This window comes from Podarcis gaigeae, assembly GCF_964106915.1.
Source record: "Podarcis gaigeae genome assembly, chromosome: 11".
In the NCBI taxonomy this organism is placed as follows: domain Eukaryota; kingdom Metazoa; phylum Chordata; class Lepidosauria; order Squamata; family Lacertidae; genus Podarcis; species Podarcis gaigeae.
Genome location: NC_139687.1, coordinates 48,996,220 through 49,021,225, shown reverse-complemented (window position 1 = coordinate 49,021,225; position 25,006 = coordinate 48,996,220). Strand labels below are relative to the sequence as shown.

Here is a 25,006-nt window from a genome sequence, read left to right as displayed (position 1 = left end):
GGCCTGTAGATCAGGGGACCTGGCCTGCCAGTATAGATCAAATTGTGGTCCAACATCTAGAAGGCTACAGGCTCACCATCCCTGCTGTACATGGCAGTGAGTTACATGCATTCAAAGGTATGACTACGTAGAAGGCAGGTTTTGTATGGATCTGCACTTCTGCTGTTGATTATCAGGAATCCTGAAACCAATGGTAAGGTTACTGCATCCATTAGAGCCAGGGATTCCCCAACTTGTGTCTCTAGCTGTTTCTGAACTACAACTCCCATCATCCCTAGTCATCAGGACCAGTGAGTGAGGGTGATGGGGAAAAAAACTGTCCAAAAACTGCTGGAGACCCAAGTTGGGGAAACCCTGAGCTAGACAATGCAAACAGCTTAATCGTTGAGATTGACAAAGACACTTTTCAAGTTAAAATAGTAAAAGTACACTTTATTAAACAAATACATTTGTCCAAATAGTCCATTAAAGCAAACAGGAAGTTTTTTTCCTTTAGTACTGTTAATGCTAAGCTTGTATTCAGTGTAAAACTGGGAGGTATAAAACAGAATATCAGAAAATTCAGTATAGTGAATTAAATATGTTTCCATCCACAGTGGTGTGTTCTGATCATATCAATACCATACTCGTTCCTATTAGAGTGGAGCAGTTCCATAAGCCATTATAAAAATCCCTCCATATCCATGAGTTTCCTATATACACAATACTTGACAGCTTAAATATAAATACGTTTCCACGACCAATATATTACAACTGTTTAGCTGTCAAAGGAAATGCTTTTTTTAAAAAAAAAAAACTTTCCATCGTTAGTGTTTTTCACCCAAAGTGAACTCAAAATCATAATCAAGTAGCTATAAAATGTACAGCCTGTACTAATTGGAGAGAAACTCCTGTATAAATGCTAAATAAATTTGAAGAAACCAAAGTGTGCAATGCTAGCTTTCGGAAGGCTCATACAAATAGAATTATTGTGTTTTAAGAATACTGAAAGCTCAAGGAGCTTACAGTAGCAAAATGCATAAGGCAACATAGATTCTGAGGTTTCCATTTGGCATTCATCTATACCAGGGTAGCTCTAAGTAGCTCTCCAGATGTTGTCTACAACTCCCATCATCCACAGCTTCGGCTGATGAGATTTGGAGTTCAATGACATCTGGAGAGCCACAGGCTAGCTACCCTGATTTACACCAATTCATTATCCACTCTTTTGGAAGTCTAATCTTAGCTCCCAATACAACATAAAAAACAAGCAGGTATAGCACACTGGGATATACTCCAAGGCAATGCTTTAAAATTGTACCTAGAATCTCATTGGGCTAGTACAATAACCACTTGTGCACTGTCATATCCATGAAGCTCCAGCCCTCCAAGGAGGAAGGGTTACTAAGAGCCAATTCTATCTTGTGGGCTACTTCTCAATTTATGTACATTAAGACTTTACCCTCTTGACTTTTCAAAGCCTCTATTTCAGAGCTGAATTATCTGCTTGGTATAGGCAGACAAAACTTAATAAGCAGTTTTCATATGGCTTTTGTAACTGAGGTACTGTTGTGACAACATCCAGCAATTCAACTCCAATGCATAAACTTTACATTCATAGCTAGCTTTAATGTCACGTTTATATAAAATAGCAATACTGGATGACAAATCCAGTTTCAAAGCTGAATATAGCTCTTTAGTTGCCTTTCCTAAAGTAAGGACTTGAGATTCAGTGCAAGCTACTGGCGCTAGTGAGGAAGATCAACATGAGCACCCTATGCAATCTGGAAGAAAAAGTCTGGCTTATTGCCATCTTTTAAGTTCTACCCCATCTTGTACTTGGTAGTGTGTGTTCCAGACGTCACACACCAAGGGGGCAGGATAATAACATGATGGATACAAAAGAAGACGACCGGCACAAGAGATTGTTATCTTAAGTTACTGAAAACTAAGACACTTATTAAGATACAGCAATGAACTATTATTCTGCAGATTATGGATGATAAGAACAAGTAGGATGAATGAGAGAAACACCTAGTATTTCTCTAGTTGGGAGTTTTAAAAAGGCAGGTATGACCCTGTCAAGTTCATTAAAAACAAAAAAACAAAACATGGCACCTGATTCTTCTTAGAAACGCCGGGGGGTGTCTTTCAAACAGCACATGTTTTTCTATGCATTGTACGATGTGCCTGGAAGACACTGTTACCTGACTAGGACATTTTTTAATTCTGGTGGATATTTCTGAGACCACCACCCCTTTATGTTCCAACAAGAAGTTTATTATGATTTTGAGAGTGCCCCAACACCATGATTGAGCAACTAATTTGTATTTTACTTTATTTTTCAACTGGGCCCTATGCAACACAGCTATGTATCTCCCATGCTTATGGAAAGAACTAATTAAAATGCTTGATCAAAACTCATGTAGAAAATATTGCGGGTGCTCAAGTGAGGAAATCTTCATATGCTAAAAGCTTCATCGGGCAGAAGGGAAAGCCACTGCCAGGAAACCAATTTTATGTTTGGAGAGAAGTGTGCCAGTACTTTCATTTCTGTTTGTGAGCATAAGCCTCACATCAAACATCCCCTAAATCAACATACTCATCATCTCTCCTAGCCAAGTCCTCACCTTCCAAATCTTTCCAGGTGCTCGTAGGTAAAACTGGCTTGTGGGAATGTCTTTGAAGCCCAGCAAATGGAAATAAAGCAGACAGGCGAGCAGGATTTCTCTGGAAGGGAGACTCTGCTGCAGCGCCCTCCTCTGAGAGACTCTGGCTGCGTTGTTCATCCATTTGCTTCTGCAAACCTTGCACATCCTCCATCACATCCCAGACTTTTGTTGCAGTGGCAACTGTCCCACCACTAGGCAGCTGAGCTTCAGGGATCCATCGCAAGTATCTCTGCGCCCACACTTTGATTTCTGGTCCTTCTAAGCGTGGCAGCAGGATTCCATGGAGATCAGCAGGTTTGGAGTGCCAACTCTCATAAAATTCTCTGGAGGTATTCTGCAGTTCGTCGGCAGATGTTATCAGCCTGCTGATCCTTTTGCCAAGAAGGTTTTTTATTAACTGGTCCGTTTCTTCCTTAAAAAACCCTCTTTTGGGGGACGGTTTTGTTTGTGTCAATGGTAAGGAAAGCTGCCGTTGATGCTTTTTGTTAAAAAGAAAAGAAAAAGGATGAACATAGGCAATAGTTTAGTTTAAGACAGATTTAAGTTGCATTTTAACAGCTATCATAGCCTACAACTTACCAGTGTTTTGGTAAAAAAATAGCTAAGCAGCTATAACACAACACATTACTCAGTCAAATAAGAAAGTTGCTGAGAATATCAACCATCTCTTCTCAACTGAGATAGTGTTTTGAGAGAGGGTGAAGTTAGAATTCAATTTAGTTAACAAAAACATTTAATGGGTCAGTAAGTCAAGACACTGCCCCTCCTCAGAAAACAGGATAATTGGCCACATCTTTGAAAGTTTTTACAAGTTATTGAAAAACTGCCTAAATCTGCTCAGCAAAACAGTTGCAGATTTCAGATGCATAGCCGTCAGGCAACTCACTAAACCCCTTGTTGCAGTTCAAAAAAGAATTACATCCTTTCCCATCAACTTGTGAAAGAACTCACCTAGCATGCTTAAGACTGCAAATCCTTTAGTGGTTCTCAAATGAAAAATTATTTGAGGGCACATACAAAATATACTGATGTATACTTTTTAATTAAATAACTATTTGCATTTTAAGTTTTTTGTTATGCGTTAATTTCAAAGTTAATCCCAAAGACCAGCAAATGACTATGTGATGCAGCGGGTGACGCTGTGGGTTAAACCACTGAGCCTAGGGCTCGCCGATCAGAAGGTCGGTGGTTCAAATCCCAGCAACGGGGTGAGCTCCCGTTGCTCGGTCCCTGTTCCTGCCAACCTAGCAGTTTGAAAGCACAAAGTGCAAGTAGATAAATAGGTAGATAAATACCTTCCAGCGGGAAGGTAAACGGCATTTCCGTGCGCTGCTCTGGTTTGCCAGAAGCGGCTTAATCATGCTGGCCACTTGACCTGGAAGCTATATGCCTGCTCCCTTGGCGAATAAAGTGAGATGAGCACCGCAACCCCAGAGTCATCCGTGACTGGACCTAATGGTCAGGGGTCCCTTTACCTAATCTTATGTTAACACTATTTTACTTAGCTTTATATGGTTAACTCATAGCAATCAATTAAGACAGCAAATCATGGCAATGATTGAAGTATCTGATGCTGAAAATAATGCAGCAAGATAAGCTGTAAACCTTGCTTTTGATATTGGCACTGAGAAAACTATTTGCAGTTATTTACCTAAGGCAGAAAAATGATATAGTTTTGAGGATAAGAGTTGGACACCTTACCTTGAATCGTGTAGGTTTTTTCTGACTCTTATCTTGTTTTGGCTTCTCAGCATAAAGAGGATTATTCAGCAAGGCTTGTGCCTCAGGTCCAAACTGCACAGACCAGTCCCAAACGTGAAGATAACTAAGTTTGGTGCCTTCTGTATTAAGGCTTCCTCCATACTATCAAAGAAAAACAGGCAAGAATTAGAATCTCGAATATATTTCTAATAAGCATCCGTTCATACTAGCTCTTTACTGCAAGTAACATTTTTACTTCAGCAATTTCAGCTCCCTCAACCACCTCTCTGGTCTGTGTAGCCTTAGCAGGATTTGAACACATTTCTCAACATGGCATTGTATAACTTTACTGTACCAAGCGTTTCTGTACACCTATTCTAGTCGAACAGAAAATCTACTTGATCCAGGACATGGTCTGAAGGCATATGACAGTCATGGGTTATCTAAAGTGAAACAGCTCTGGTCAGTCTGGATGGGAGACTACCTGGTAATATTGCACTCAAGTATAACCTTCCTCCAAAGAAGGACCCAGTTAGATTATAATTCTTTTGAAACTGGCAGAGGAACAACTTTCAAGGTATCTTGTTCACATCCATCCTTGAGAAGTGACACTCTCAGGATTCCTATAGCTCATGAAAGCACTGAAGGAGAGAATTGGGGGGGGGGTCCCCCCTCTGAATAGGATAGAAGGTGGTTTGCTTCAATCATACTGACGCCTGTGCAATACAAGACATACTACACCGTGTCTGTACAGATTCCAAAATTTTAGTTCTCTTTATTATATGAAGAGTAACCTTCATGGCTGCAAAGAGTGGAAAGTATGTGAGCAATGTCTGGCGAGGTATCAGAAGCCAGGGAAGGGGTGAAAAGGTTTCCAGCAGAAAGAGGCAGTGATTCAACACACTGCACAACTTTATATACCATTGTTAGAATGGGTTATACACAGAAACAAAACAAAAACACACTAGCATTTGTACGTTATAAAAACAAGACTTTTATTGGCACTTGATTGTACTACTGTCATAAATCCAAAGAGAATTCAGCTGCACCAAGACAACCCATCTGTAATTCCCCACAGCCCCCAGTCTACATACCCTGGTAGTGTCTCTTTGATGCGGAGAATTGAAGAAGAAGGTGCTAAATATTGGTATGTACAGACTATCCGACAAGACAGTTAGGTAAGTCTCTGTAAATTCAAAGGCTAGTGAATACTGTTGAACCAACTGCCATACACAATCCAAGAACAACAAGAAAAGTGGTGCCTAAAAGGAAAAAAAAACCAGAAATTATGCAATAGATTACGTGGGGTATTTGATGCATTGAGTTCACCAAGACTGAACCTACCCAAGGGGGTATTCCATGTAATACCCTTTCCTCATTGACCTTTGTCAACTTATGTATGGCTGGTGGGGATGAGAAGGAGTTATTTTTTAAATTGTGGGTCTTGGCCTGGCCTAGTCTCATATCCATTTCTGAAGGGTTTCTAAAGGTCATGTTACATAGGCAGGCTCCTTATTTAGGGCTCTTAAGGTAGAGAGTTCCACCATACTGTACTATCATTTTGCTAAAGTCCAAATTAAGTTACTTCAAAAACATACTACACTGTTACTGTTGAATAGCTGAATGCAGTATTTCCATTATGATTCTCAGCCTTCCCCCTTTAATACCATCCTAGAGGATAAGGTTTTGCTCAAAGACTTCAAGAATTTCATTTTGTCATACCTCCTCTCTATCTGTTTGCCACAGATGGTTACACCGATCCAGAAAAGCATGTCCTCCCATGATCCATTCTTTTTGAATAAGACTCTGAAATCCCAGCTTAGTTCTGCAGTGTGCATCCATCATAACTTGAACCAGGCAGGAGATTACACAACACAGGTCAGAAGCATTCTCTTCTGAAGAATAAAAAGAAATGGAAGCATTTGAGACATGACAAATCCTTTTATAAACACTTGAAGGAACCATATAAATTGCAAAAATTAACAGTTCCTACTTAAAACTTGGTACCTACAATAAAGGATTGGCCACTTCATGATTCTTGACAAATGGGGTTTACTGAACCTCCCCAACTCTGCACCTTTCTATTAAGAGACCTTTTACAACAAACTGACCAAGAATAGCATAGCGTAGCATAGTGTGACTAGATGTAGTAGTAGTGACCAAAATATAGGCGGCCACACATGCATATGTGAAAATCATGTAAGTGGGGAGCACACTTTATGTGTCCTGTTTGCTAATCTCTTCTCCAATCCATATAAAAAATAGTGTACCCAAAATATCCACAACTGGAACTGAAACTTTGGGGGCGGCTGGAGGCTGGAAGACATGCCTGCATGGGGGCGGCTGGAGGCTGGAGACATGGAAGACAAAAGTGGTGCTGCACTACCCCACACATCAGCTGTTAGCCAAGGAGGCTGAGCAGTGTAAACAAAGCCCTGTTGGTCCTCCAGTCTCTTTTCCACCTTCACTAAAGTCCAATTATGGCTCTGGGAAGGGTCTCCTCATGAGCCAAATGTATTCTCCAGCTCTCTCCTTCCATTTCCCAGTATGAATTAAATTATTTATTCCCCATCACTGCCCATATACATGGTTGCACACAAGTTGATCGTGCATAAGTGGAAGGATGCCTGTATTGCTTTCTCAGAAACACAGTACTTTGGCTATTTTTACTTCATAGTCCTTTGGGTGAAATTTCATATTCACTAGTAGAACAAATCTCAGATGTTTCCCTTTCATTCTAGATTATGTCAACTAGGGATAGAGATTCCCAAAGCAGTGCACAGAAACTATTTCACAGTGGTCAAGGCAAACCCCAGCACCACATATCACAGTAAGATGTCATAACACAAAGCTGAAGAACCTCAAACAATGTACTAAATGCTGCATGAGAAAAGAACACAAATGTGTGCAGGATGCAGGATTGAAGAAGCAAGTTTGGAAAGATTGCATAATGTTTTCACCAAAGAGAAAACTACTTAAAAGTAGCCAGTTTTGAGCTTGCTTAGTGTAGGGGTGGGGTGAATCAGTCCATTTCTGGCCTGTGTCAGTTTTCCATGTGTTCATTCATAAGTCTGTTCTAGCCTGTTTGTGCAATAATCCAATGCTTAAGTGTGCCAAATATGTATTTAAATACATATTATATCTCAACGCATGCATTTCTAAACACCTTTTATGCCAAAGTGAGCATTTTACTGCAATCTTTAAGCCAATAAATCTGGCAAAATTCAGAGAAGAGTGATAATTATGTCAATGCACTTAATTGTTGGGGAGTTGGTTTGCTTAAAAATGCAGACAGGATGAATGTTCCCAGCCTTAGCTGAATGGCACAGTTACCAATTAGCCACAGTGCTAAATGCCAGCCTCCCTAATCTACCCATCTGTAGGGCTAACCAACAGTACTCTACTCACAGGTGGAGAAAAATGGGACAGCAGAAAACAGGGTCTTCACTGAAAGAAGGAAAATAAGGAGATGAGACAGAAGGAAGATGCAGGTGTCCAGCCAAAATAAAATCTCAAAGTAATATGCAAAAGTGATTTCCAACTAAGCCAACATTTCAGGATGTAATGAGGTTACTTAGTAAAAAGCCACAGTAAAGACCCCATAGGCATGCATACATCTACAGTGGTAACTCGGGTTAATTACTTAATTTGTTCCGGAGATCCGTTCTTAACCTGAAACTGTTCTTAATCTGAAGACCACTTTAGCTAATGGGGCCTCCTGCTGCCGCTGCGCCACAATTTCTGTTCTCATCCTGAAGCAAAGTTCTATTTCTGGGTTAGCGGAGTCTGTAACCTGAGGTACCACTGTATCCAAGATTTACAGACCCAACTTCCACAAGGGTGCTTATTCTGTTTCCTCTCAAACTAGTTACACCAATGATTTTCAACCAGTGTGCCATGGCACCCTAGGGTGTCTTGAATGATGGTCAGGGGTGCCGCAGGCAACACTGGCCTCTGTCCCTCCTTGTGTGGCTGGTTGTTGCAGCAGCCCTGGCTACAGGCTTCCCAAGCAAATGGTGCCTCTGGGAGGCAGCTCTCTTTGGGGCAGGGAGGGCAGCTCAGAGACCAGGGGCAGCAGCAGAGGCTGCCCAGAGGACTCCCATGGAGAGGGAAGAGGAGAGAAGGATGAGAAAACACTCCACAAGGGAGGGTGTTTGAAAAAGGGTGAGAGACTGCCAGCCCTGCAAGCAAGGAATGACATAACTGGGCTCCTGAGCCCCACAGGGGTGCCAGATAAAACGTGTAGTTGGTCAAGGAAGCCATGGACTCAAAAAGGTTGAAAACCTCCGAGTTACACTATCAGGAAATGAAGCATCAACCCAATGAAAGAGTTCAGTGACCACTTACAGAGAGGGCTTATCCCATTTCTTTAGGGCATGACATATATACCTCAAATTCTTGGTACAAAAATCTTCCAGGGAAGAACAGATAAAATATGAGGAAACTAAGGCACATAATGTTTCCCCATAAACCATAATTTCACTCAATATGGTTTATAGAGCTAGAGCAAACTTGGATCCCTAAGTAGTACCATTTTGCTTATCCAGGGACTGCAGGTGGGCTTTTCAGTGGAAAGGACTGGCCAGTAACAGTGGGGCAGCCCTGCTCACCTGCCTCCCAAACACTGAGCGTGACTGCTGGTTCCTGAAACAGAGAGGGGGGGAAAGCTCAGCACAGTTGAGGAGCCAATCCAATACTCCTACCACCACACTGTGCTGAGCTCCTTCACCTTGCAGCTCTCCCTCTCAGGAACTGGCAGCAACACTATGTTCAGGAGGTAGTGGAGCAATGTTGCTCTGCTTGCACAGCTCTCGCCACCTGCCACGAGGCTGAAAACTGCAGACTGTAGAACAATGGGATCCTGATCTCACCAACTATGCTACATGGAAAGCCACCTTTGAAACTGAAAAGTAAAAAATCCTACAGGGAATCCTACAGTTCAAGGAGTGCTTAATTCTGTTTTATATGCTACACTTTAATGTAAATGAGCTGGTGAGAAATAGTAAGACCTACAGCTCAATCCTACGCATGTTTAGCCAAAACATAAACCTTACTGAGTTGAATGGTAACTCCAACGCAAATGATTATAGGATTGCACTAAGGCATTTAGTGAATCAAAGCTTGCTCTTTGAAATCTTAGCTGCTTAATAAATGAGACCCATTCCAGCAAGACTATAGGAAAATAAAATTTAAAAATTCCTTCCTGTAGCACCTTAGAGACCAACTGAGTTTTTTATTGGTATGAGCTTTTGTGTGCATGCACACGTCTTCAGATACATGCATGAACTATTTGTTTTGACTACGGCAGACCAACACGGCTACCTACCTGTATCTAGGAAAAGAGTTGGCGAAGACCATGAATGGTAAATACGTGCTAGTGGAAAACACTTCTGCATGTGTGACCTTAGGCACACAAATTTTCAGACTTTTCTATCTAGTGCAGCCCCTCCCACACCCCTTAAAAATGCACCTTTGGGAGTTATGGAACAAAAGAGTTGTGAGAATCAACCACCTTGCCTCACAAAAGCAAAAGCACTTTTCAATAGCCCAAAGCCATCTCTGAAAACAACCAATGGCCTCTTGGTCACTTATCAGAGTTTATATCACGCCATGGAAGCATGCATTTCCTCCCTACCATTAATTCTTCTGTCTAAACTAGACTTGAGATGTACTGCCACAGACATTATGCACAGTCAATATTAATAGTAGTTAGGGTTGTGGTTTGAATTATGTGTCGCAAGACCTATGAATTAGCAGTTCCACCTGGCTGCAGCAAAGGGGGGGAAAGGCAGCAGGCCATCTACAATCCCTTGGAGTAATTGCCAAAGCCCTTCCTTACACAGAACCAACTCCTTCAGTAGCCAACTCACCTGGCCAGACATTTAATTCAACTAAGAAATACTGCCAGAGTTTGTTCTCTATTTTTATCCCATCTCTTTTGCATAAAGTATATTACATTATAAGCCAGCAGGCAGGGACTGTTTTCTTAACCTTGTACAGTGGTACCTCGGGGTTAAGTACTTAATTCGTTCCGGAGGTCCGTTCTTAACCTGAAACTGTTCTTAACCTGAAGCGCCACTTTAGCTAATGGGGCCTCCTTCTGCTGCCATGCCGCCGGAGCACAATTTCTGTTCTCATCCTGAAGCAAAGTTCTTAACCTGAAGCACTATTTCTGGGTTAGCGGAGTGTGTAACTGGAAGCGTATGTAACCCGAGGTACCACTGTACAATATCCAGAAATCCTAGGAGTTTAGCAAATAATCTGTCAAAATGACTGAACCAACTTCTAGAAAAGATTACCAAACATATAAGCAAACTTGTAATGCACTGTGCTGTAAAAGCTTTATACAAAGTGTATCATCCCAAGTGTGAAATGCACTCTTCTCCCACAAGGACCTGCAAAATCAGCACCTGCACTGTGGAAATTAAGCATTTTGTGTGCCCATTTGACAGCCCATGCTGTGTACTTCAAAGTAAACTTCAACTGCAATACCCATAGAATAAGCTCTGCAAGCACCAAAACAATTGGTTGTAAACAACTATTTTGGGAAGTGAGCATACTCTGGGCTCCCTCTGAGATGATTTTGACCTGTTCTCTTTTGGTGGGGAGGAAGTCACCATGAGATCTTAAAACTGCTCATGGCAAATTAATGCCCAAGCACCTATAGCACAGCTTCGCGAGAAGACCTGCAAATAAATCTGGGTGCCATCCAAAGCTAAGGTCTTTATTTCAGCAAGAAGCCATCTACCACTGAAGTCAGTGGTCCTTCAATTCACTGCTTTGGCTTGATTGTGCTCCAAGCATACTGCAGAGTAAGGCTCAAAACCCCTCGCTTACGATCTTCTGAATACATTTAACATATGAAGTGTACTCAGCTGTAGACCTTAAATATTCAACTCTTCCTCTTTGAAGAATCCCCTTGCCTGCCAAGGCTATGTGTCAGGTGTCAACTAGAGAAGGGATTGCAACAGCAGCATAGCTACTGTCCAGCCTTACAACTTTTAATAATTCCAGGGCAACTCTAAATATAGAATGCAGTTCATGAAACTCAACTCCTTTCTTCACATATGTTTGAGAACTACTCTACAATTCAGCTACTTAGAGCAGAGCAGCTATGTGGAAGGCACACTGGAAAGAAGGATGTACACAACTTACCTATAAGGAGAACATTTGTATTCTCTGCTTCTAGCAAATCAATAATCTCTACTGCTTTTCTCAGACATCTCCTAGAACATGAATACAATGCTTTAGCACAACTGAGAAACATCTCCCACTTCTGTACCCATTTTGGCTGATTCCAGACACAACAAACAGGCCCTATAGTTGATTTCTCTCACAACAATGGAACAGAATTAAACATTTTTTAAAAGAGGAATAAAGGGCATTTTTCTATTTTTCTAACATCCTAAAATGTGCCACAGACTTACATACCAGACTGGTATATCAGTACCCCTTATTTCCTACACTAAACCAATAACCTCATGTCCCCTGTTGAATTGGCCTGACTTAATCCTTAATCCGAGGGTCGCGGGTGGCGCTGTGGGTAAAACCTCAGTGCCTAGGACTTGCTGATCGCATGGTCGGCGGTTCGAATCCCCACGGCGGGGTGAGCTCCCATCGTTCGGTCCCTGCTCCTGCCCACCTAGCAGATCGAAAGCACCCTTAAGCACAAGTAGATAAATAGGTGCCGCTTTATAGCGGGAAGGTAAATGGCGTTTCCGTGTGCTGCGCTGGTGCTGGCTCGCCAGAGCAGCTTCGTCACGCTGGCCACGTGACCCGGAAGTGTCTTCGGATGGTGCCGGCTCACGGCCTCTTGAGCGAGATGAGCACGCAACCCTCGAGTCGGACACGACTGGCCCGTACGGGCAGGGGTACCTTTACTTTTAATCCTCCTTTATAGCTTAGTGAAGCAAGCTGTGTTCACAACAAATGCTATTTTTAACATTGATACAGTTATTTTAGCCAAACACTCCTGTATTATTTAGGTTTTATGTAAATTCTATCCAGATACGTTTTCCAAAAATCTCAATTCTTTATATTTGATGTAGTGTTATTAGATGTTACTAACATTTTGTTTGCTAATAGTAAACACATTAGTAACATTATTAAAGATGATGAAGTGCGTTTGGTGTATATGAGTTATCAAACCTTTTCATTAAGTTGGCTATTTTGTGGAATATAGTCTTGTTTTTCTTTGATAACAGGAAAAAAATTCTAACCTGTCTCCTTCAAAGGAAACATTGGGTATAAATCCTTTCTTTGAGCACCCCTCACTCTTTCATTTGGGAAGCTCACATCACTTTGCTGCCCAATTCTAGCCTTGCTGATTCAGGCAATAATGATTTAGTTTCTCAGCTCTGCATCAATAATCAATACAGTATTTTAGATTTGTAATGCTAGTATTTTACAAGGTTTTTATGCTTTCTTTCCTGTACAGTAATAAGGAAATGTGTTTGTTATGTGCCTGAAGACTCATCCTTGAAAACTAAAATTATGTGTTCTAATATGAAAGGGACCAACTCTGACCCTTGATGCTGCTGTAGAGGGAACTGAGGTGGAAAAATTGACTGTCAGACTCAGCATCTGCTACATGAATGGAACAAAATTGTCACATTAACTTAAATGGAAGGCCTTAATTATGATATGAAGTCCATAAAGCCATTGTGTTATTGTTTGATCTTATACAGGTGATTACATCTTGGAGCTAATTCAGATTAAGTTGGGCACTGCTAGCTTATTACGACATTAACTTTTTAAGATGCACTACAGTTGAAGCAGGGTTTCACCAACCTTACGATTTCTAGCCAATTTGTACTCTCCAATAATGAAAACCATTTCACATCGGTATCCCAAAAGTCTGTACTGTTATCTGTAAAAAGAAAAAAGAAGAGAAATTGTTTTTAGCTATTTCTGGTGGCAACTCAAGTACTTTACATCAAAAGAACAGAAGATTTCAAAAGGCACAATGATATTTGAGATATGTATTGACTGTTATGTTTGCACCCACTGGAAAAAACATGAAGCAGAGCAGTAAGTCATCAGTACAATAGAGCAGCTCAAATGAATAAGTAGTAGAGCACTGGAACCTAATGCCTGACACTGACAGCAAGTGGGAAGTTATCACAGAAACTCCTTGAACTCAAAGGGATAGGATTGAACAAGGAAAACAGAATGAAAAAACATATGGTAGTCAGTAGTATCAGAAGCAGAAGATACGTCTAGGGGTAGTGAAGTTAGACGTGGCTCTCTTTTGTAAAGTGCTATTTTGCTATGGCTTTTAGTGCTGTAGAACTGTTGATCTTTGGCTTTAGACATACTACATGAGTTCACACATTTGCAAACAGCTAATTCCTCTCAGCACTTCATGTATCAGAAAAGCAACATACAAGTTTAGTTACAAATTTCAAATGGAGACTTCAGCCAGTGGGGTGGTTACTGGAGAAAAAGCGTATTTTTTGCTTTAGCAAGTCTAGATAGGATATTCCTCCATAGTGCCCTCAATATAGTTTCCACTTACCTATTAGAAACAGCTGTTTAAATCTGGTGTACGCAATTTGGATCTCTTGCAGAGACGGAAGACTACTTGACAGGACATCAACTTTCATGGCTTCATAAGGAGGGTTATCAAGTGTCTTATACATACTGAAAAACACATTAAAACTTATGATTTAAATGGCTTAATAGTGACTATTTTAAAATTAAAAAGCAAGGAAGTTTACAATCCAATTTCTTACATGTCAATATAAATGTCAGTTTTCTAGGGTTCAGATTATAAGATCAGCTATGGCATGAGTGGCAAAGACAGTCAACAAGAACACAGTTTTTATGCAATTACTTTGGTAAAAAACAACATGGTCTTCTTGACTAGTTTTTTTCACTCTATAATTGGGATAAAGAACCTGTGGCCACCAGTAAGATATTGTGTTACAACTTCCATCACCCCTGACCATCAGTCATGCTGGCTGGGGCTGATGGGTGGTTGTACTCCAACGCACCTGGAGGGCCCCACGTTACCTATTTCAGTTCTGGATAGGAGGAACAATGCTAGATTTACTTGAGCTCTTGGAGCCTTTGCTGTATCTCCCAGTTATATTGTTAAAACTGTACCTCTATTTTTTATAATGGCAGTGGTGTTTTACATGTTTATAATCTTCCTCTTCAAAGTTCCAGGGATGCTTACAGAACCAATGGTGAAGACAAAGTGATACATAGGCTTTGTTTGTTGATTTAGACCTGCTCCTATAGACAAGCCCTATAGCTACAGGCAGTTAGATGCGTCCTGCTGTTTGGGAATTTCATCATTGTGCTTTGGGTCAGCAATTGGTTTTTTGGTCCAGGATGCATAGAAGAATGTATAAACAACATTAACAGCCATCTATGGCAAACAATCACTTGCATTGCATACGTCAGTCAAGATTAGGAGAAAAAACCTGCAGTTCACATCACCCTTGTGGTAATAGCACAATGAACATAGTCATAGGCAAATGTTTGTAACATGCATATAAAGTAGGAGTGAAATAAAGCCTGATGAGAAGATCCTCATAGACACTTAAAAATGGAAGAAGCTACTACTGACTCCTCTAAGAAGATTTTCTGTGTTTGCAGAGCGTTGTCATCTTGTGCTTTGGGCAGAGTAGACATCTTGAGGAGAGCAGCACCATTGTGGCAAGACCAACACCAAATCTGCAACACACGTTTATTCTCATCAGTAAATATTACCCAAGGGGCATTCATTTTGTTATAAAGTAAGTGCATCATACAACAGCATGTCACAAGTGAATATTAGATCACTACAGCATTTCTGCATTACATTTAGTTTTCTTAAGGAATGCCAATAATAAGCTGCAATCATTTTTAAACATCATGAGTTAGGTTAGATGATCATATGATAACCTCTAGCTCACGTACTTTCTGCCTACTCATTTTCGTGTTTGTACAAGCCATAGGTTGAATCAGTCTCCAAGTCTGGTTTGAGGGAAGCCACTTTTTTTACATCTCCCAAGTGGGAGTGCGCAAAGCCCGAGGCTCCACTTCCAGTTCTCCAAACCATGGAAGATTCTCCAACTTCATTCACAGAATGTATAGAAATTGCATTCTGAATTCTGTGGTACCAACATTTATCCTTATTTGAATAGATAGAAATTAACATCACACAAAATTGCATGACCCAATGTTCAGGAGTACAAAACTGTCTCCTTTCTTGCTCAGCTTCTGTTCTTAAACTGCACTCATCTGATATATTACTCAGATTCTTCAGCTGTGCCACAACAAGTCCTAAACACACCCTGTGTAAAGTTCACTTCATTCCCATACATGTCTTCCATAAATTCTTGACTACGAATATACTCACTGGAATTCCTCTTCCTTCATATTCCGAAAGGTCCTCTTCAGAGACAGACATGGGAACAACTAAGTATGCTGGCAACCTGAAAACATTAATTAAAAGTCAACCGCAATTTGCACTTATGATGTGGAACACCACAGGAACTGTACAGTTTTTTAAAAGTTCTCAAAATAGGAACCAGAGGCAAACAATATTTGGAGGGCACCATGTTGCACCCCACTACAGAGTTTGTATCCAGAGACAAGCTATCTAATAGCTCTCCCCATTCCTCCAGGGGATACACTCCCTGTATGTATGTCATCCTTTAAAACAACATGCTCCAGCTTGCTTCCTAGGTTTCTAGTATTAGAATATTAGTATTAGAATATAAACATTTATACACTTTCTCTCCCCAAATGTCATCTGCACTTACTTATGGAACTTTGGTTTATATAAATTGCTATCACCTCTGCACCTCCAATGCCTACTGCAACCCCTCCCCCTATTGGACCAATGTTCTCATCCCCTAGATTTAGGTTGAACCCGACGCTCCTCAACTCCTTTTGGCTTTCCCTCATGAATCAGTTTACAAGCTTTTCTGCCACCTTTATTATTTTAGGTACCAACCAGTCTGGTTCCATTCTGACTCAAGTGGATTATCAGCCCTATTGTGCAGGTCTAGCTTGTCCAAAATGTCCCTCAGTCCAAACACTTCCTACAAACACTACAGTCATACCTCATGTTACATTTGCTTCATGATACGTTTTTTCAGGTTGTGTCCCGCAGCGACCCAGAAGTACCAGAAAGGGTTACTTCCGGGTTTCGCCGCTCGCGCATGCGCAGACACGTAAACTTATGTCATGTGCATGCGCAGAAGAAGCAAATCGCAACCCGCGTGTACGCAGACGCGCTGCTGCGGGTTGCGTTCTATTCATGTTGCGAATGGGCCTCCAGAACGGATCCCGTTCGCAACCAGAGGTACCACTGTATTGGCCAATCCACACATTGAGGGTACTTAGTTGTGTTTGTTTTGCTAGCCCTGTGTATGGAATAAGTAGCATTAAAAAAAAGGGGGCTATCTTACAGATTCTAGCTTTCAAGCTCCTACCTAGGAACCTGAGTTTTGCTTCTAGGACTGCCTAACTACATTGCTAACTATTCGCACAAGGCATGATAGTTAACAGCAACAACCGGGGGAAAGAAAGACATAACATCTTACAAGGACAGCAAGAAACACCACAAACAGAATAATTGCCACACACAGGAAGAACAAGGATATAGGTTGAGTTCCTCACTTGTAGTTTTATAAATCATTTAATGTGTCAACACAAATAGAAATTATTAATATTGCAATTGTCGTGTAAGGATTATTACGACGAATGTAATGGAAATTAAGATTTTGGAACACAGGAATAAAGCAAATAATCAAGCTGTCAATTCTAGCACGTGGGGGGCCATCTTATCTAAATTATATAATTCAGTATTTGAACTACTGGTATTAATAATTGTATTATAAATTGGTATTGTTATAATGAGGCTATTAATGGATTGCAATTGAAAACTAATAAAAATTACCATAAAAAAGGAAATATATATTTATGGGGACCTCTGTTTGAATAACCTAATCATTGTTAACAACTGCAAACACCTTAAGAGAATAAATTCCCAAAGATTGCTATTCAAATTAATCTGTTCACAGCTTTAGAGAACAGATATAAAAGAAAGCAGTTTACATTTGTTAATTTGTTCAATAGCAATAGTATGTGAGCTATACTTACTTTTTAGAAACTTTGTAGTCTTCATTGGAACTCACTGCTTTGAATTTCAGGTTTCCTTTGGTTCGTTCCAGTTCCTGACGCCAGTCGTTAATAGAATCAAACATCACTGTCTGATTCTTTTTTTCTATCAAAATATAATTTGTTAGTTCTAACCAAACTAACAAAAGAGCATACATTTGAGGTGTTTTTAGCAAGAAACTAGAAAGTTTAGCTACACGACTGGCTGAATTTAGTTTTGTGATTTAAATGTAAAAATTAGCATTTCAACATATTTACACAAAGCTATTGATTTGACTTAGAGACTACACCCATAACCCAAAGCGAGAAACTCACAAAAACTTGGCAGTTTAAAGTGAAATTGCTGTTTCTACATGCTCAACCCTTTACCCTCTTTGAATTGCTTTCAATATCCTCAAACTGCTTTTTGAACTCAGGTCAGCTTCAAGAATAGCTTGGAGTGCCACAAAAGAGGCATCCTAAAAAAAGAAACTGCCAAAAATCCAGATGCAAATGTGCCCATTTGCAACATGGTCTGTGCAAGCATCAGTACTCCCTCCTAACCTAACATTTTCAGGAATGCAAGTTTAAAAATGAAGACTTTTAAGCCCATACAGAATATGCTATTCAAAGCAGTAGTCTCAATTCATACCAATACATCCACAATACAGATTTTCCACATACTGGTAAATCTAATTAGGTGGTTATAAACTTTTGATGAATTTCCATAAAAAGCAGTGGAAATAAAAAATACAGTGTCAAACAATTCTAAGTGCAGCTGTAAGTACATCACAATGCCAGTTATGAGAAATAATCAAGCACACTTTTTTAAAAAAAATTAATCATTTTTTTGATATAAACATCAACCGCAAAAGATACATACAACAAAAACCATGGAGTGAATAAAAATGGAGTGAAAAGTTAGGGGTACAGATAACAAATGAAATATGGGAGTCAAGTATAAGAAACAGAAATAGCCACTATGGATCTAAGACTAAGACTTTTTCAACAGAAAATATTCAAAGTCCACTGGACTCCAGCAAAACTATTCCAGAAGAAAATAAGTGCAGATAACTGCTGGAGATGTGGGAGTAAAAATGCGAACTTAGTACATATGTTGATTAACTGCCCAATGATAAGATCATTTTGGTGCGAGGTGAGGATATTTATAGCAAGAGTAATAAAAAGAAATTGTTATTTAGGGAAATTGAATTTAATAAATTATATTCCGGAAATGTGCGAGATTTCAAGGGGTCAAAAAAAATGGATGTTCTGTGCTACATGAGAAGCAAAAAAAACTTCTTTAGATGAATTGGAAGAGCCGCAAAAAGATTCCATTGAGCACATGTATTGATAATATGGACAGATTAGCTACATATGAACGAATTGCATGTCGATGTAAAAGAATGGATAAATATGAATAAACCTGGAATGAATAATCAAGCACACATTTAAAAATTGCATTACAGCAAGTCAGTCTAGCCATAAGAATTATATGCAAACACATGGCTATTGGATGTCAGACACTAGTGTAACAGCAGTCTGGGAAGTGACTGCATAACTATCTCATTGTTTCACATCCAACCTTTTTCCTGCAACCAAACAATCCCAATGTTGGAAAGAGCATATATAGTATCATTCATGAAGTGCAAGGTGTTTAGTTTGCCATAAACACACCAATGAGGGAGCTGCTTTGCCTTCGAACAGTGGGACACTAGTAATGTTAATGAAGACCAATCATAGGGACACTCAAATCATGCAGGATATATTTCTTCGAAAAGGGAGAAGCTGCCCTTAGAATACCAACCAATTAAAAAAAAATTCTCCTTCCTTCTTCTCATTCACAATGTTTCTACAGACAGGAAGTATATACCAAGAAGCCCACTGGATTAAAATATTTCTAGGGCTTAACCAAAATGGGGAAGCATTTAACAGGAAGCTGCACACCACCATAAATAACTTTGTTTTGTCATTTTGGGAGTGGTTTGAAAAACAGGCCAAGATATTCACGTATTCATAGCAAGGGTGGGAAGCACTGCCCTTTCTGCTTCAACTTTGTGACAGTATCATGGAATCCACTCTGGCTAGGATTCCACCAGAGTTACAGCTTAAGAAATACAGAATGTTTTAAAGGTACATTAAAGTAGGTATGGGGTATGTTTTCAATTCCAAGATATTCACACTTCAGTCTTGGAAAATAACTGTGGGCAAGACTTAACATCGTGCCACGTTATCACATAGGCAAAATGTTTTGGAATAGTTTTCACTTGCGTTGCAGCTACATACAACTTAGGGAGTGCTTACTGTGAGCTGGTACAGAGTACTGTATGGATGCCCTAGTACCTTCCTGGATTTTACCTAAAGCTGTTTGGATATGAAATTGAAGATCTTTGTTGCAGTTTATCTTTATCCCCTGGTTAGTTTCACCTCAATACAGTGAAGTGACACTGCTTCTACCTCTTGATTAAAACAGACACACACACTCTACATTTATATCATTTCAGCAGCTAGAAGTAGCAGAAAGGTTTTTCCCAGTTATTCTCAGGCTAAACACAGCTGCTTTTAGTTTTAGTTTTATTTACCAGATAAGGAATCCAAGCACACAGAAATGAAGCCTGTTGATTTCCTTCTCATAAGTTCAAAATACTTGGACAAAAATTCAGACATGCAGCCTTCCTAGCAAATCCTTTTTTTCAGCAAGAGAGAGAATTCAGCACAAAGTGAAGAGACTTATACAGACATCCACTGAAGTTCCTCTCTTTGATTCCATACAGATGGGCATTTTATCACATCTCATGATTCATAGTAAAATAGCTTACTACTTAGATGACCAAGCTACTGCCATTGAAATGAATGGGAAATGAAACCACCAAACACCTAAACAAGTTGGGGATGGTTTTATCCCCATTAACTTCTCAAATTTAGTAAGGAAAATAATTTGACATTTGCCAGTATCATAAATTCCACTTCTGCATGAGTAGTTATAACACCTGAAGAACAAACTGGCTTCAACAGATAACCCCCAATTATACTGAGAACCAAACCAAGTAGATATATGCTTACCTGCTTTACTTGGTACAGCTGTTGCATAAGAGAAGAGAAATAAGCGTTTAAATAGCTTAGGAGTCTGTGTTTGATGAACTATGCCACTGACGATCTAAGAAAAGATCAACAAATCAACACATTTATAAACCAGAACAAGGATTAGCCAGAAAGGAAGTCTAGTCACCAAGAAGCTCCTTCCTTGTTTGGGGCAAATGAGGCATGCAGAAAAGAATGAGTTAAACCCTGCTACTACTCAGGAAGGCAAGGAACATGCTACTAGCTCTCACCTTTCTGCGACTGAAGCAAAGGAAGCGCCCAGAAAGGAATGGAGTATGTTTAAGGTACGCTGATCCTAGGAAGGGAGAACAGACTAGCTGGTTTGTCAGATCAAGGCTAGGGCAGAACATGCTGAAGCAACCATCTGACAAAGGATACCACCTTGGAGTGAAGGATACCAAGAGGGAAGCTGCGTATGAGAGTAACTGCATATGTTTTATGTATTTTCTTAGGGTCTAGCTTATGCCTAGTCCCGAGCTGATGAAAGCACAAATTAACCTTCAAGATTAAAATTGGTCTGTGCCCAGGGTGACCCTATTCTTATGGAAAATGTTTAGATAGCTTTTTACTGACAAGGCTCCCAGTTTGGCGAACCTGCAGACTGTATATATCACAACTAGATTAACCATCTATTTAGGCTTGAAATTAATACTTAAGGTTAAAATGCTGAGCTCTAAGTGGTTGAAAAGAAACTCTGTTGGGTGAAGGCAAAAAAACAAACTGGGGATAAGCTTAAAGAACAGGATATAGCACAAAGGGCTAGGGACCCTCCAGCCCCCAAGTCAGACTTGACCAAGACTCCCCATTTTGCCCACCAGACCATTTCCCCCCAAACCACATTGATCTGCCCTACACCTGACCTCATATGAAGCATTAGGTGTGGTGCAGGTAGAGATGTGTCCAGTACAACGGCATGAAAGTAAAACGTTAACCACCCCATGCATCAGCTGGTGGCAAGGAACTTCAATCCTCCTTGGCTTGACTATGCATGCAAACTCCTCATGGCCAACATGCTTGCACAGCTAATGCCTGCAGAAAGCAGGCTAGAACTTAGGGTGGTTAATCTTGCTTAGTTACTACCTCCCCCTACCTCCATGGGCCAATGCTGACAGTAGAGTGGAACCACCCACGTCAATCGCCCTATGTCATTATGACAATGACTGACAGGAGGGCGTGAGAGATTTTTAAAAGGGCAAGTCACATGTTCTTCACATTCCTGGATAATAAGAAGTCTGAAGCCATTCTTTTCTAGATGTATCCTTTGTTCCAAACAGAGAAAAGTTAAATGTTCAAGACTCCCACACATTTTCAAGCTATAATAAGGTCACTTTTTAAACTTAAAGGCAGTGCAGTCTAAACCCTTATACTATTGCAATGCTCTCCATACACCCATGAGTATGGACAACTCCCTGTAGGGGACCAACTCCATAAAGAATGGACTAAATGTAGAACTATATGATGCGACATAGGCAGAAGCTATATTATCTTGCATGGGTGAACAGATGAAGCCAATATAAATTTGTGTGTCATTACCAAGTATATACACTTCTGCAATGTTCAGAACTAGATGTAAAAAGGACTTAATTCTAGCTTCTGCACTCAATGTATAAACGGAGCCACAGCCAAACTATGGCCTCGTCATTGAGGTGGTGCTGCATGCATGAACACAAACTCCTCTCCATTCTATTTCCTGGTTTGCCGGAAGGACATCCAAATCAAGCAAGCTATGTTCACCATGAACCAGGAGCTGGGGGAAGGTACTGGAGCAAGCCTGAGGCTCTTTATCCCGACATCTGAACAACGGCTATGGTGTCAAAGCAGTTCAGACAAACCGAAGGAAAGAAGCTTCACTATTATGTAGACTGCACTTTTAATGCTACTGGGTACTGTACATATTATAATAGATATAACCAGTCACCTGAGGGCTTCTGTGAGAATACAGAACATGCAAACACCGCATGCCATTTTCCTGTGATTTCCAAATCCTCAGTGGCAATTCTGAAGTATTAAGTTTTTAAATTTTAAAGAGCGACTAATTTGGGGTGCTCCCGCTTTCTCTAAATGGGTCAATTTTTCATTCAAATACATGAAAAAAGCTTACTGCTGCCATTAGAAACAAGACTTCCCGTATGTTCACACAGTATCTGTCAGTGTGTGATGAATGTATCAATGCTGGATAAAAGCACTAGCTGAGTATTCCTTTTACTGTTTTTCTTTATATTTACATATTTCTTTTAATAGTAGTATTTTAATACTGTATTTCTATTCATAATAGTTGAACGTGAAAAGTTTTCTCTGTGCTCCTTTTCCCAATTCTCCTGTGTGACTGGAAAACAAGCCAGAATCTGGCTTGCTCCAACATCTGAACCCAGATTCATGCTTTTCTTTATTACAAACCATCTACAAGCAGTAAACAAAGAACAAACCTTGGGTACTGCTCATTGTTTGAAACCACGAACTCAGGTTTCAAATGTCATGACAACTCTGACTTGCTTCCAGGTTTCATGAAAGCAACAGGAGAGAAATTTTCAGAAGGGTGTACCAAGATGCTGCACATCCTCATTAAAACTTTGTAAATGCCCGACGGAAAAAGCTTAGTCACTCTATTCATGAAAGTTTTGTCACAGCTACTCCCAAATGTTTGTGTTCTAAAGAAAGGGAATTGAGGCTACAGTTACCCGTTTTACTTCTTCCTCCTTGGTGTATCGCAAGCAGAAGTGAAACACTCTGAGATCTTTGCAGTAGATTATCATCGTCTCTGGGTATTTTCTCAGTTGACCATTCAGGGGTTTCTTTCTCTCATCATAAACTTTAAGAGGGGAAAATAGTTTTAACATTTCTCCATGCAGTGAGTTAGAACAGGGAACAAGGAAATCTACCCCTTCTCTATCATGAACAATTCTATCAATAATTTTAGATTAGTGACCATGACGGGAGCTGAAAAGTAACACACATTCATCCTGATATAAGGAATGGAAAACTATCTGGGCCAGCAAGGCTATTTGAGAGTTGAATATGTTGGAATACATGCTTCATAGCAAGTGATCTTGACACATTATATAAGATTTACAAATTAAAACTCAAACAAGTGGCACCAAAACTGAACTTTAGATTAGGATCACCAAATGAAATAAGTTGTTTAGTTGACACCAAATAGCCACAAGAAGTTGTCAGCCTACCTCCATAAAGCTGGTCCACACACTGAAGAGTGATGTCATTTTCCCCAATGATTTTATTATAAAATTCTAGTTCCTGAAAAAAGAAAAAGGTATTTTGTGTTCCTTAACAGACACTAGTCTTTTCATTTACTCTGTATTGCAAGTATAAGGTACGTTCATAACAACAGGACTGGAAGACTAGGGTACACTCTCAACCATGAAGCTCAGTGTGTGACCTTGAGGCAGTCACTATCACTCAGTCTAATCAATTCACTTGTGGCTACGAGTTTTGAAGTTTCTTTTTCCTATTTCCAAAGCCTCAGTCTTCCAAGAGCGCCAACAAACATCCATTACTCTCCACTGATGCCTAAAAATGCCCAATTTTAATGTCACATCCCTGTCAATGTGCAATCTAATCTTACCTAAAAACAAAGCAGAGACTGCTTTGACATTGCTACAGATTTGAAGCTGTGGATAATTTAATTGTTCACCAGCAACTTGCCCATCCTAAAAGAACTAGATACACATTTAATATTTGAAGACAATTGTTAAGCCTCATTTTTACCTCCAGTATTCTAAAAGCTACATGTTTAAGGGAAACCTCTACCTTAAGACTCCAACCTAAATGGGCCAGAGTGGTGTTTTGCAAAATATTTAAATATAGCATACAGAGCCAGGCAGGCAGTCATCCCTGGCCACTGCTGGATGAAGGAAAATATCTAACCCCCACCCTCATTTCAGGTCTCTCTAATTCTGAGGTATTGTTTGGGCCTCTCTGGAGAACAACCTTTGCTAGGAGAAAGACAGGGAGTATTACTCTTGCCCCTCTCGGACATCTCAGTGGCTTTCAATATCAGCCACTACAGTATCCTCCTGGACTTCCTTGCAAGATTCAGGGCACCATTTTTAGTGGTTCTGCTTACTGGAAAGTAGGCTTGAGAAGGTGGTACTGGGAGACTGTTCCTTCTCAAGCAAGTTATTCTGTAGGATTCCTTGGGATTCAATATTTTGCCCTATGGTATTTGGCATTTACATTAAACTGCTGGCAGAGGTTGTCAGGTGATATCAGAGCAAGTCAACATATTCCAGTTACAGCATGCTCCATTTCTCGTTTTCAGTAAACCAAGCTCAAGTCCATGAACCTGTGCCTGCAATCAGTGACTGACAGAGTGAGAATGCTTAAACTGTTTTATATGGATTATGAATTTATTTTTATTTTTTTAGGTGAGGAAGCAGCTCAACAGACTATGGATACAACTCATTCTGGATCTGATCACCCTTCCTTATTAGGTCAGA

General features: G+C 40.1%; 1 protein-coding gene across 1 annotated transcript in view; it reads right to left on the bottom strand.

Annotated features, from left to right (window-relative positions):
- Positions 1-411: 411 nt before the first annotated feature.
- MTMR12 (myotubularin related protein 12) overlaps positions 412-25,006 on the bottom strand; it is a 37,223-nt gene continuing 12,628 nt past the window's right edge. Inside the window, exons 4-16 of the mRNA XM_083702668.1 lie at positions 23,732-23,804; positions 23,231-23,361; positions 20,514-20,607; positions 17,454-17,577; positions 15,703-15,778; positions 14,929-15,035; positions 13,870-13,994; positions 13,143-13,221; positions 11,508-11,578; positions 6,075-6,247; positions 5,447-5,614; positions 4,353-4,514; positions 412-3,129 (exon numbers count right to left, since the gene is read on the bottom strand). Of these exons, the coding sequence (XP_083558794.1) occupies positions 2,557-3,129; positions 4,353-4,514; positions 5,447-5,614; positions 6,075-6,247; positions 11,508-11,578; positions 13,143-13,221; positions 13,870-13,994; positions 14,929-15,035; positions 15,703-15,778; positions 17,454-17,577; positions 20,514-20,607; positions 23,231-23,361; positions 23,732-23,804 (1,956 nt within the window). The 3' untranslated portion in view covers positions 412-2,556. The remainder of the gene's footprint in view (positions 3,130-4,352; positions 4,515-5,446; positions 5,615-6,074; positions 6,248-11,507; positions 11,579-13,142; positions 13,222-13,869; positions 13,995-14,928; positions 15,036-15,702; positions 15,779-17,453; positions 17,578-20,513; positions 20,608-23,230; positions 23,362-23,731; positions 23,805-25,006) is intronic.